General features: G+C 37.1%; 1 protein-coding gene across 1 annotated transcript; it reads left to right on the forward strand.

The window, feature by feature from the left end:
* Window positions 1-331: 331 nt before the first annotated feature.
* LOC149847038 (putative methyltransferase PMT2) lies at window positions 332-12,680 on the forward strand. Its single transcript, XM_089996759.1, has 7 exons — window positions 332-623; window positions 3,197-3,831; window positions 4,219-4,429; window positions 4,664-4,958; window positions 6,830-7,219; window positions 10,950-11,027; window positions 12,115-12,680. The coding sequence occupies exons 2-7, from the start codon at window positions 3,202-3,204 to the stop codon at window positions 12,344-12,346; spliced, it is 1,836 nt and encodes a 611-aa protein (XP_089852885.1). The 5' UTR covers window positions 332-623; window positions 3,197-3,201; the 3' UTR covers window positions 12,347-12,680.
* The last annotated feature ends 1,926 nt before the right edge of the window (window positions 12,681-14,606 follow it).

Raw genomic sequence — 14,606 nt, forward strand, 5'->3', positions numbered from 1 at the left:
AGATTCTGTTCAGTCTCTAAAAATGAATATGAACATAGTGTAGTAGGATTGTGCCCGAAGTGTGTCTTGGCACCGTTAAAACTCTGATATTTGGTGTGTTGAAAAGATAATGATAATAGTTAAGTTTTCTCAACTTATCAAATTTTTAAAACACTATTCTATTTCTAAATTTTCACTCAAGTGCTTTCCTATTAGGACTAGTAGGGTATGCGTCTTTCGTGCTTCGTATGATGGCAAAACATTTTTTTCTTTTTACCCAAATCCTGAATATATATATATTATTTATAATTTGCTGGATTTAGATAAGAACCGAATTCGGTAGCGTCGCACCGGTCGCCATAATTTTAACGCGGGGACGCATCTTGTGACTCTCTCTCTTCGCCCTCGGGGTTACTTTATTCTCCTCTTCTCTCGTGCTTTTTTCAATAATGTGCGAAAAGGAGCGCACGTATCTTTGAATCGTGGACCCAAGGGAATCGAAGAAACACTCGAAGCAAGAGCTGTCTCTCTCTCTCTCTCTCGGTGGATCCCTTCTCTTTGACGATCTCGATGCCATCTTTTAGGGTTTAGAGATCGTTCCTCGCTTCGCGCGACCTGCATCGGCGCTCTTATCGATATCTGTGGTATGAATCGGTGTATTTTCTTACCCGTCTTCTTCTTCTTCTTATGAGTTTTTCTTCACCGGATCGGAGTTTTTCTACGGGAGAAATAACTGGAAGAAAAAAAAGGATCTTCTTTTTCTTTTGCAATTTACTTGATTTCTGGATCTTTGATTTTTTACTCAGCCTTTTTCTTCCATATTCCTCGGTTTTTGTGATCTTTTGCATGATCTATGAGAGATGTTAGGGTTTCAGTCTCGGTTGCAGTCGAGACGTTTTACTCTTACTGGGGGTTTAATTAACGAGGGAATGAATTGTATTGTGTTTCGTTCGTCATTTTTAGTGTTTACCCTGACTCAGATGGTTCTTTCAGCTATAGATCTGCTCTTACTCGGCTTACCTTGTTCGTTAGGGCGGGATCCGTTTTCTTTTTAAATGTGGAAGTCAGGATATTTCAGGTTTTGCTAGCGCTAGTTAATCCCTCTGCAGAATTTAATATCCTTTGATCTAGTTTATCTTCTAGAAACGGTACTCAAATTTTTTCTCTTTATGGTCACAGTTTTGAGTTACTGCCACACTAAATCAGAATAGTTATAATCTCTGTAGCTGTTTCTCTTCTTTGATACCGACGGTATTTAGTTCGATCCATAATTAGCTAAAAAATTGAAATTCCCTTAGATCGTTAGTTCTATAGCTATGTCTTCTTTCTTCGATGTCAACATTTCCTTAGTTTCATCCATAATTAGGTGAAAAAGATTGAAATTTCTCACGTCACCTGTTTTTCATTCTGCGTAATTGTCAATGCTTGCACAAGTTGAACACCACTATACGAATCATAGTTTACTTTACACAGTTGTTTACGTTGCTGTGGAAAAATGCTTCTAATAGGGCATCGTTTGCTTTGATATTTGGTTGTCCTGCTATTCTCTTTGATAATGATTTGTCTGCTGGATGATCGAATGAGTGTGAAGGGTTCTTAAGGGCCTACATCCTTGTCCCATGTGGCACAAATGAACTCTTCTTTTCTCTTGTTGTAAACATTCATCGTAATCCTCATCCTCATCTTGATGATAATCATCAAGCCTTTGGCACATTCATATGGACCGGCTTCTGGCGACCTATCTTAAAATTGTTGCTGCATGTTCCACAATATAACCTCTTATTTCCTTCTGCTAAGCCTTTCTTGCTCGTTTGTTTCTCCTGGAGTCCTGGTTCTTTAACATGTGTTTAAGAGCACCCCCTCAAGTAAAAGCTTCTACAGCCGGTTGACCAAAATGAGGATCCCAAATAGTATGAGCAACATGTCTTATATGTAAGGGGTCCTTTATCATTGACCCAAAATTTCCTTGCTAAGACACATGAAACAAAGTGCTGGAAGTCCACAGAAAGATTATTGCTAACTGCCCCAAGTGAGAAGCAAAATATTCTGATAAAGACGTCCTTCACTCATATCATCATGACTCCAAAAGTCATGTGCGGTAGCAATACCAAACCAAATACAATGAGTAGTGGGGTCCTGAGTTAAGCCTTTGAAATCTTAATGCCATAATACCTTTCAAATACTCCTGGTTTCACCTCTTGTGACAATGTTGCAGCAACAATTCAATTGGAACATGCGCCAGTTACTTTCATCACTCTCTGCATTGCTTTGTTTATTGAAAAAAGAAGTCTTGAATAAAGAAGCTTTTACATACATATTGCGGATTGCATGAGCTACAATTGTAGTTACATATATTCTTGATGCTTTGAAAATATCATGGCATTTTCATGATATTGTTAACACTGGATTTTCCTGGAAAACTTACCCTTATTCTGAACTTCGAAAACAACAGCAAAAGAAAAGTTTGGGAGTATGCTGAGAAAAGATATTTCCCTTTTCTCTTGATACTTTTTATTTAGTTAAAGATATCTCTTAGTTCTTTACATTTCCCTTTATTTTAATGTTTCGTCTGGAAGAATACTAATCGTTTGATTAAGATTTTCATGATATTTATTGCCTGTCTGTGATATTGTTGAGACTTGAGACTAGTTTTGGTGCTATGGTTACGGTTGCTTTTTCTTCCATTCTATGAACTTTTCTGATAATGATAAATATTTGACTCTGAGCTCTCCATAATTGTTTTTGGGCTAATGGAATTTGCATTCCTATGGCATTTTACCCCAAAGTGGCAGCATAGACTGTTTAATTGGAACAGTTTCTTTAACTTGACTTGCCTTACTAAATCATGGGATATCTTTCTTTATTGATCCTGTACGCCTTTCATTTTTGTTTTAATTTGGGCCTGTTGGATGGTTTGGGGCAGTGCCATGGGATTTTGTCCTATTTGTAAACTACATATCAGCTGTATTTCTTCTTTATGCAATATGTTTGCATATGGACCTATGTAACTGTAGGTCTTGGTATTTTGATAAAAAGTACTTATTGTTGTTTGTATTTTTTAGTAACTCCTTTCCTGCAAAATTTATCTTATAAAAAAACAAAAAAGGCAGAAAATAAAGAAAATATGTGACCACTCTTCCTTTCTGGAATTTGTATTTCTATATGATTGTTTTCTATTTCACAGTACAAGTTTTATAACATTCGGGAACTGTTTCAGGCATCATGGGATCCAAAACAAATCCTGCTGATAAAACTCGAAGTTCTGTTTCTATACTGGTTGTGGTGGGTCTGTGCTGTTTCTTCTATACTCTCGGGGCATGGCAGAAGAGTGGTTTTGGAAAGGGAGATAGCATCGCTGTAGAGATCACCAAGATGACTGACTGCAGTATCTTACCAAATTTGAACTTTGAGACACATGCAGGAAGTGTCAATATTTCTAAATCCAAAGCTCGAAAATATAAGCCCTGCAAGACTGAATACACTGATTATACTCCTTGTCACGATCAAATGCGAGCAATGACTTTCCCAAGAGAAAATATGATTTACAGGGAGAGGCATTGCCCACCGGATGATGAAAAACTAAGGTGCCTTATTCCAGCTCCCGAAGGATATGTTACCCCATTCCCTTGGCCAAAGAGTCGTGACTATGTACCCTATGCAAATTGTCCTTATAAGAGTCTCACAGTTGAGAAGGCTGTTCAGAACTGGGTTCAATTTGAGGGCAATGTCTTCAGATTTCCTGGTGGAGGAACTATGTTTCCTCATGGAGCAGATGCTTATATTGATGAACTCGCTGCTGTCATCCCAATTGCTGATGGGACTGTTCGTACTGCACTTGACACAGGATGTGGGGTATGTTGAAAGCTCAAAATCTGTGGATTTTTGTGCATACATCCTTTTTTACTTTTGATTGATAATAAGCTAACTGACATGAAATTGCTATCTCTTATCTAGTGCTGCATTTCTTCTGTTTTTTGGACAAGTGCTTTTGTATTTGATATCAATAAGTTGTTAAGGTCCGAAACTTTGAAATTTGGTATAATTTTAACACAAAACTAAACCCTGTTTTATTTTCTCCTTGCATTTTTATTCGGTATTTTTCCTTATTTCTCGCGATGTGTGCGATTCAAATGTATAGCCTACTTGTTTTTAGTCTCTTTTAACATTAAGGTTTGCTAATTGCCAGTATTTGGTTGGTTTTGAATGTTGTGATCGCTTGACTTTGGACCCATGGTCTAGGTTGCTAGCTGGGGTGCTTACCTATTAAAAAGAAATGTGATTGCTATGTCCTTTGCCCCAAGAGACTCACATGAAGCACAAGTTCAGTTTGCTCTGGAAAGAGGTGTGCCTGCAGTCATTGGTGTGCTTGGAACCATACGGCTTCCCTACCCTTCAAGAGCATTTGATATGGCTCACTGCTCACGATGTTTGATCCCTTGGGCATCAAATGGTATGAGCTGATAGCTGACCCTCTCTCTCTCTCTCTATATATATATATATATATATATATATATACATACTTGGTCATCTTAATGTATCTTAAGGACCTCTTTTCTACTAGACATTTTTTGGATCCTTGGTTTGGAATTCTGACTTAGCCATGTCAAAATGAGACGATGCAGGAAAAGGCAATGTGCGCTAGTTGTCATTCAGTTTTTAAAATTCTGGTTCTTTTACTTTACAGGGGGCACGTACTTGATGGAAGTGGACAGAGTCCTCAGGCCGGGTGGTTATTGGATACTCTCTGGTCCTCCAATCAATTGGAAGAATAACTATCAAGCATGGCAGAGATCTAAAGATGAACTTGAGGAAGAGCAGAGAAAGATTGAAGAGCTTGCTGAACTCCTTTGCTGGGAAAAGGTACATGAGAAGGGAGATCTTGCCATCTGGCAGAAGAAAATTAATGCTGATTCTTGTCAGAAGAAACAAGATGATCCTCAAACGCATCTGTGTCAATCTGAAAATCCGGATGATGTCTGGTATGTTTCCAAGATTGACCTTTTATTTATAATATTGGAGGAAATTTTCTACGTGAGTGACTGAGTTCCTAATTTCTGGGCTATTTTTATCAGAGGATATTGAATTAGCATTTTTCTTCTTTATTTTACCCAAACTTACATTTACTCTCCTTTCTCTCCCTCAATCTCTTATATTAGTTTCCTAAGTAGATTAAACATCTGTGGTTCATTGAAACTTTCTGACCAGCAATTTAGTCCTTACTATACATGAGACATGTTCGTGGCTGAAGCCTTTGAATGAAGCATGATAATTTCATTGTAAGTAGGACACAGGGAGGCTGTTTGGTTGAACTAATGCAGTATCCTGTGTTGACCTGCTTTGCTTGGAAACAATTCATGGCATCCACAAAGTCATGCTATAGTCCTTCATGAGTGGATCATGTCATTTTGTCTTATGACTTTCCTGAACCATTCTGCACTCAATGGAGGTTTGTTTACTTACTATCTTAATAAATCAAAGAAAGAGACAATGATTGAGTTCAGAATGAGATGGTTGACCGTTGTATTACCCATGAATTCTCAAACTCTGTTCCAGGCACTTCATTGTGTATAATTAACCCTTGGAAGTTCCAGACGAGCTAGGTTACCCCTTTTTCTTTTTTCTTTTCTTATTTAAATGTCCCCTTTCTCTAGGGATATTCCTGTTTCCTTGAACTCATGCTCTTGGCCCTGTTTCTAGTTTCTACAACTATTCTGGGCTAGTGAGGCTCCTTCTGTTTTCCATTATCGTGGTGTTGACCATGACTCTGCACTACTAAACCTTTCTATAAGGAAAGAAGGTAACCCCATGAATCTTCTATATGAGGTTCAAAGATAGTTTATATGATGAAAATTCTGTCATTGTCCTGACAATTTTAAAATTTTTTGCAAATGTTTGATGGTCTTTTTCTAAATATCCTTGCTTCAATGTGGTGCCTCTGCTGAACTGTTATCAATAAATTTCAATGTGTGTCCATTGACCTATTACCAGTAAGTTTCCTTATGCACATTGTTCAACTCAAATGTAATACTCTATGTGCTTTCCTGTCATGGATCTGGAGGAATCTAAAATGAGAAAAATCCTCTATAAGCCACAACATGTTTCTGACCCTGAAAAAGCTATGACATTTTTATTCAGTTTTGCCCATATTCTAGTGATCTTTTTGGATCTTCTCCAGCACTTCTAAGTGGACTTTTCATTATAAAGAAAAAGAAAATTCATGGTTTTCAAGTTTACTCCATCTGATCTGTGATCTCATATGAAACATTTCCCAGAAGCCAGAAGTTACCTTGATATGGTTAATTGAGTGCTGATGCTCATGGTACTAGATGAATTCCTATTTTGCTTTCAGATGCTCCAAGCTTCCTACAGCAAATCACTCAAGAAGGGCCTCGTGTGCTCTCAAAGAGATTGAGCTTCCTAGCAGGGCCTGTCAGCTTCAATATTTGGAGCTTAAGGCCAAAATCTCATGTGAAGGCACACTTAAATTCCCTTGAGGGAGTCTCTTAGATGTTGTGACTGCTAGTTTCTGAAGGATTTTTTGTTGTCTGTTAAATTCTATGACAGTCTAGACTCTAGAGAATAACCCAAGACAAGGATGCCTCATTGGCTGTGAATTTGCTTGCTTATTCTATTCCCTGAAACTGTGTATCTTCAAATTTCTCCTACAGTCCTAATAAACCGGAAAGTTATCCTTAAGTTATGCCAAAGAAATACATCTTTTTAATGTCATTGTAACTCATCATGCTTCGGATTCTTGTTATTTAAATTTCTTCAAATCAGTTAATGTTTTTTTCATTTTTCCTGTCATGGAAAAATATCTCTAAAATTGTTGTATTTTAATGTATTCCAGGTACAAAAACATGACTGCATGCATTACGCCTTTCCCTGATGTCAGCAATCCTGATGAGGTTGCAGGAGGTGCATTAAAGAAGTTCCCTAACCGTCTTAACGCTGTTCCTCCCAGGATTGCTAGTGGATCTGTTCCAGGGGTCAGTGAAAACTTGTTTAATGAAGATATCAAGTTGTGGAGGAAACATGTAAATGCTTATAAGAGAATCAATAAATACCTTGGCACAGAGAGGTACCGCAATGTGATCGATATGAATGCTGGCTTTGGTAGTTTTGCTGCAGCTCTTGAATCTCGCAAGTTATGGGTGATGAATGTTGTGCCTACTATTGCTGATAAGAATACATTAGGTGTCATATATGAGCGGGGCTTAATTGGTATATATCATGACTGGTATGTTAGTTGACCTTGTCTATTTCTAGTTTTAACATTCTAAGACTGTCAAAATCCTGCATAAGTTTTTCTTTCAACTCTTAAATTTGCTTACTGATAATGCCTTTTCTTATAATAAATAGTTATGGAATGTGGATTTAAACTGTCACGAAACCCTAGCGGTTTTCTTCATTCATTTTATGTGGTTGAGTAGATAGGGAGATTCCATTTATATTATTTTAATCAGTTTTTTGATCTGTTGTGAGAGTTTTTTCTGTTATCCTTCAGTTACTTTAAGTTTCATTCTTCTGTTCTGAATAGATATTTTTATATAATCTTGCACATTATCTTAGATCATGAGTTGAAACTTGAAAGGTGTCCCATAGCCTGCGAGTAGATTCTATCCTTAATTTAACTTGTGTTATCTTATCATTGTTGTTTTCTGTTGATTTTCCTGGCATTGCAATATCATCTCGTGTCTTCCTGGTGATTGGTTTCTATTGTGCTTCTAAAGGATTTGATCAAGTCTCTGCTTTATCCAACTTATAAACTTATTACATTGGGTGCATTCACTGATGAATTTTGGTTATTTCATTCTCTGAAGCTAAATTTGTGTTTTCTACTTTTGTGCCTTGATTGATGCTCATTTTTATGTTGGACTGGGATCACTGTCTTGTGGTTAGATTCATGAGTATAGTAGCCTTTTTTTATGACGAAGTTCCCCGCCAAACCAGGTAATCTCTGGGTGGGGTCACTGACACCCAAGCCCTTATAGTATCCTTTTTGCTGTAACTGAAACATGGAATACAAAAATTGGATTGAACTAAGATGCATGTGGTTGAAAATAAAAATAAAGAAACAAGTGATCAAGGCATTTCTTTCCTTTTCTGTTTGGGTGGGGAGAGCAGGATGCTTCCAGTTAGTGGAAATTGGTGATGATTCTCTATACCAATAGAACAGCCAGCGGCTGGGTAATATTTATCTTTGACTGTCTGTTGGTTCATTAAAATATTTGGGGTTAGGCGGACTGACATAACAAGATGATTCCTTCTTTTACAAAGCTTTAAAATCAGATCTGGGGATGGGGGGCAGGTGTCATGTTATGATGATGTGTCAATGGCAAGCTGTTCTAAAGTTATTGTCCTAGTGTCTCTTTCCCACCTTATAATGGGCGTGTTTACTGCTGGGTTGGTGATAGGTTATATGATTGGATGTTCCTATGCCATCTTGGTGTATCTTGTTCATGTTGGAGGTTAGCCAAGTAGGTGGAGGGAGAGAGAGAGAGAGAGAGAGAGAGAGAGAGAGAGAGAGAGAGAGAGAGAGAGAGAGAGAGATGTTGGAATGCTTCCAGGAAGCCCTACCTGCCTAAACTCTGGATTGCTCTGGTCTAAGGAAGATATTCATTGATTCATGATTAAATCCATCATTACATCGGTATTTACAGAATGCAACCCCCCCCCCCCCCCCATTGTAATCTCTTTTAAATTGGATGAGATCTACCCAAACTCTAAGACTCCAACCCTAGTCTCTTTTGGACACCTACCCCAACTCTAAGATTCCAATCCTTACCTCTTTTAAGTGGAAGCTCCAACCCAAAATCCAATTACTAATGCATTCATCATTAACCCACCCAATATGGCCACACTTTCACATATGTTTTGTTCTCAAAATGCTATCCTTCAATCTGGCGCCTCTTTTTTGGTAATATCTGAATTGTCCATGTAAGTAACCTTCAGGCATCACCCAGTTTCTCCATTCGCCCTCTGGTGCATGACCCATTTAGTCAGAATCTTCTTGTACACACCTTTCATACACCAAACTTATTTTTTAAGGTGATTGCAACCCCCACCCAGTTGTGATGGCCAAACTCTTTGGTTGAGACTGAACATCCAAGAAATTGGCTTGTACATCCGCTATGGTGGCAACCAACTGTGGTTGCGTGTATATATATAGCTTCTATTTGTGGTGCACAATTTCATGGAGTGTAGGTAGTGGTTATGGTAAATTTTATATATATATATATATACGAGAACTGAACATGTTAGGCCCTCTTTTCTCGTTCTGCCCCGTTAGGCCCTATAGTTTGAAGTGTTTTATGATAGATCTGAACCATTAGACGTATTTAGCATGCTCGATTTAGTGGGAATCAATTCTTGGATCATGTTTTTTTGACAAAAAACATATTTTTATGAGCGGGGAAAGTGGATGCCTTCATAGCCATTGATTTTGGATCACCGTAAAAACCTGTATACTGGTCAGATTCCGGTGATCCAAAAGCCGGTTCGCACTAAACAAAACCTATAGATCATATCTATGTTGTTAGATTTGAGAAAAAATACCAAAAACTATGATTTTTGAATGGGCCTAACGGGGCAGAACGAGTGCATTTCTCTCTCTCTCTCTCTCTCTATATATATATATATATGTGTGTGTATATATATATATCGAGAGACTAGCTCCCAGACTATGTCACACGGACTCGGCTAGGGAGGTGCCGCACCCTAGTCGACACGCCCCGACACGGGTGCGGACACGGGTGCGGCCTCGGACACGGCCTGGACTCGGTCAACGCCGAGTCGGACTCGGTCAACGAGTCCAGGCCGAGTCCGTCTTAATTTTGGACTCGGTCAACGTTGACCAAGTCCAAAAATGTCCATTTTTAGTACAAAAAATAAAAAAAAAAGATCTTTTTATATATTTTTTAAAAATATATATATATAGCATGAGTCTTAAACATTAGGCCCAGAAAAAAAAATTATTCTTAAATATTATCATTTAATTCTCTCTCTCAATCTTAAAAGCTAATAAATTCTCATCCACGAGTACCAACACTTTTCATCCACCAAGTTCTCTCTCTTATAAAAGCTAATAAATTCTCATCCACGAGTAGCAACACTTTCTCATCCACCGAGATCTCTCTCTCTCTCTCTCTTTTTCAAATCTAGCTTTGAAAAATTAAAAGCTTTTAATGCTTTTAATTAATGTTATGAATTTTAGCAAAAGATATTTAATGCATTTACCAGAACATGCTTTTAGTTAATGCTTTTAATTAATACCTTGATGATGTTTTATTCCCATGGTAGCTAAGACTCGGCTGAGTCAATGATAAACTCAGCCTAGTTTGGTTCTAACCCAGTTATACTACTATTTTAACTCAGTTAGTTGAGGATCTGAGACAACTTGGAAGAGTCACGAGCCGAGTCCAAAATTTATATAGACATATGCACACACTGGATATATATATATATATATATATATAGCCGAGTCCCCGTGTCCAAAATTTTTAAAATTGCGCCGCACCCGTGTCGCACCCATGTGACATAGCTCCCAGACCACTTATATCCTAGATCGTTCTAGACCCCTTTTGCATGTGTTTTTTGCTTAATCCAAACCTGTAGATGTGTTTATCATGCTTATTCACTAAAAACCATACTTTCAATTGAATCCTATTTAACAAGATTTTTATTTAATCAATTTTTTAGTGCAATATGAATCATTGAACTTTTTAGAGCTCACAAATCACATCTAAACATAAAAAGGACTTAATCTAATCCAAAACAATCTTTATTCTGATTTTGTCTTCATGTCTATTGCAAATTGCAGACATTTCTTTTCAATTATGGAAATACCACTAGCGTAACTGTTAGTAATGCTCTTGTGGATGGTCAAAGGGCCATTGCCATGGAACTCATTTGGCACCAAAGTGTTTCATTTTTTTTCTATTCTAATCTTGACTATTCACCTTCATCAGGTGTGAAGCCTTTTCTACTTATCCAAGGAGTTATGACCTAATCCATGCAAATGGCGTTTTCAGCTTATACCAGGACAAGTAAGTTTTTGTTTACCAATATGAATACTTGAGTCTCAGCTGATGTCATGCAATCATAGCGACAAAAGTTACAAATGCTCCACAAAAAAAGGAGCAAAAATTTAACACGGGAAAACAATGCCAACTTTTTTCTCATGAGATAATTCCTGCATTTTTATCTGCAAAATATTTGGAAACTTAATTAAAATTTAAAATATTTACAAAGGTAATAAGTTCAAAATACAAAAAAGTTCTGGTGATGTTTGATGTTTAAATGGATGGGAAAATATGCCATCTTTTCGTGTTAAACAAAATGACAATATTTGACACTATGCTTGCGGTTAGTGAGTTTAAAGACTGGAGCTCTAAGTGACTGTTGTCTCTGCATGTGGCACATATATTGCTGATATTTTCAATGCTGATATTATTGCAAATCAAAATGTGTCCCATTTTAGATATATCAAGATTCTATAGCATTTATGCATTTTTATTTATTTTTTATTTATTTTCTATTTTGTTAAATTTTATATATCATGCTATATTCTCTTGCTGAGAAAATCCTGACTGTCTCTCTGCAGTTCTGAGCAACTACTCAGCTTTTTAGCAATTGTTATATGTTCACAGTCTAAAAGCCGAACTGGTTAATGTTTTAAAACCTGTTTTTACTCATGGATCCATGTTTTGCCCATCAATCGATGTTTCAGTACATGGCATGGATGAGGGTTAGCTTTTCTTGCACCACTGAGAGAGACCGTTGGACCTGGAAATGATGATTCTTATCACCAATTCACTATGTGATCTATTTTGGTTGATCAAGGGTCCCTTAATTGGCTCGGTTACCAAATTGCTTTAACCAGCTGAGTCTGTAAAAGACTCGGCTGCCTTGTTAATTGCCCGGGCTGCTTAGTCCAAACTTAATAGGGGCCAATACAAGAATTCCTGTTGAAGCTAAATGAGTCAACCCACTTGGGCTTCATCTAAGTAGGTTGAATTAGTGATTATGTACGAATGTAGGAACCAGTTTCTTGTATGATTATTATATATTTGGTTCCCTGTTCCCTGTCAAACTTTTAACATGTGGTTGTTTATGATTGCATGACTGAACCAGGTGCAATATGGAGGACATCCTCTTTGAGATGGACCGGATCCTGCGGCCGGAAGGTGCAGTGATATTCCGTGATGACTTAGATGTCTTGAACAAGGTGAAGACAATGGTCAGTGGCATGAGATGGAATACAAAGATGGTTGATCATGAGGATGGCCCCATGATCCCAGAAAAAATTCTGGTAGCCGTTAAGAGTTACTGGGTTGGAACCGGAAACAGCACGGCCCAAAAATGAGTGACCCTGGTGACAGCCTAAAGGAAAAGAGAAATATTGTAGCAAGAAAGAGGATGGTTGAAATAACTTTGGCAGTCATCTCTGATCCCCTCCCCCTTGAGCGGCTGGGAGTCTCTACAAGCCCTGTGCATGTTAGGGGACAGTTCTGGGTATGGGTAGATGATGTTGAAACAGTGCTATTAATGTTGAGGGCTGTTATTTATTTACTGATTTTAGGTTTTCCATCTTTGTCGTTATTCTATTATCACAGTCTCTAGCCTTTAATTTTGTGTTCCCACTTCTTCTGTAGAACTTTTCACAGGTTTATGAAGCCATTATCTTTTGTTCCTTCTAAGCTTATTCACTGGTCTTGACAATCCACTATATATATATATATATATATATATATATATATATATATATATATATATATATATATATATATATATATATAGAGAGAGAGAGAGAGAGAGAGAGAGAGAGAGAGAGAGAGAGAGAGAGAGAGAGTACCAGTTTTCATGTTATGCATAAATGTTCATTTTTAGTTTTGCTGTGAGTTTTCAATTTGGTGGTCGTAGGAGGGGTTTATGATAATAATGCAGTTTGTTTAGGATCTAGGTTGAAGTAAATTTAACCTAAGCTGATCTAGCATTCTGGGCATGAAGCTAGATTCTGGTATCGATCATGTGAATTCTGGCTTGAATTAGGTTTACGTGTAAGATTGGCTGACATGGTTCGTTTCCTTTTGGATCTTTTAAGGGATCTTGGTTTGGAAGATCATTTACTAATCCCGGCAAATTATCTAACTAGATCTAGTATGGGTGGTTAAGCTATGGTTGCTTGTTTGTATCATGATTACTAGAAGCTTATACTTATCCTAATAAGCTCACTTCCTGAGACGCCATTTTAGAGCTGCTTATATTTCAAGCTGAAAGTTAATCACTTCTGATTATATGACTGCATTCAGATTTTCAACATGAGATTGAACTTTTACTTATAACACATTTCCTTAATAAGTGAATTGTGTTTTTGATAATAACACTCTAGGTGAAATATTTTAATTAGATTAAAAATTGAATTTGATGCCAGCCAAGGGTTTTACCAACTGGATGCCAGCCAATGTGCTGTGGGTGATGGGGTTTTTCCCCTTGGACTATCCAAAACAAAATCTTTATTTGATGTTTGCTGCTTACTACTTACTACTTTGATGCTTTTTATTGATTCATTAAAAAGAAACCATTTATTTTATTTATTAAATTTTTCCTAATCACTCGTGTGTGGTAACAGGAAGCCTGAAGGCTATGCCAACCGTCTTTCCTTTTCAACAAACACCACTTTACATGTATTTGTAAACTTTTACATGTTTGCAGCGCCTTGTGATTCTTGGATTTTCTCAAGATCCTATGATTGTAAATCACAATGAGAATACTTCCTCAAGGCTTGTGAATCATGAGAAAATACAAATTGTGATTATGATTCCCAGCTGTAATTGTTCTTGCTTTGAATCTTGTGAAAGTTGGTCACACGATTGACCTTATGACCAACAATCACAGCTTCTACTCTCTGCTGTGATTGTTCATCCCCATCTGTGACTAAAGCAAACATGCCATTAGTTTCTTTCTTCCGCTTTCTGTATCACTTTTCAATTTCATTCCTTTCTTTTGACTATCTTGGTTTGAGCCGAGCCTGGCAGTGTAAATGAGCCAAATAGAGTGAAGCAGTAACTCGTTCAAGCCTGCTTTGTCAAGGAATATTTAGCCCAAGCTTCAGTTGTTTCAATTTTGGTCGACAAAGCTTGAGATTGTTTGGTTTTCTATTCCATAAGCAATTTTGGTTTCAGGCTAGTTTATTAAAGTTAAGTTTGGCCACTTTAACAATCAAAATAAACCAAAGAAATTTGCTTAATTGAAATTTGAATAGATTATGGAAGTTTGCTTTACATCCTAGATATGGGTGCAAACGAGTTGAACATAGCTTAGATCTTAGTTGATCTGTCCGAGAATTTGAATTTTAAGAAATAGGTTCGTGTATGATTTCGGATCCAAACATGATGTGATGAGGTACAGGTGAATTCACATTTGAATTTTGTCTATAGGAAAAATATTGGTTACACTTGACTTGGTTGTACTCTTAGTAACCTGCCAAGCATCATATTACTTTTTAAAATATCACAAAATATCAAAGATAATTTGTCAGTTCAAAACATGCAAAATATTGTGGTATTTTGAAAATATCCTGATATTTTTTATTTTGTTTTGCATTTTTTAACTTTTAAATTTAT

The sequence above is a fragment of the Nuphar pumila genome, chromosome 2 (genome assembly GCF_984573655.1).
Source record: "Nuphar pumila chromosome 2, dmNupPumi1.hap1.1, whole genome shotgun sequence".
Taxonomy (NCBI): Eukaryota; Viridiplantae; Streptophyta; class Magnoliopsida; order Nymphaeales; family Nymphaeaceae; genus Nuphar; species Nuphar pumila.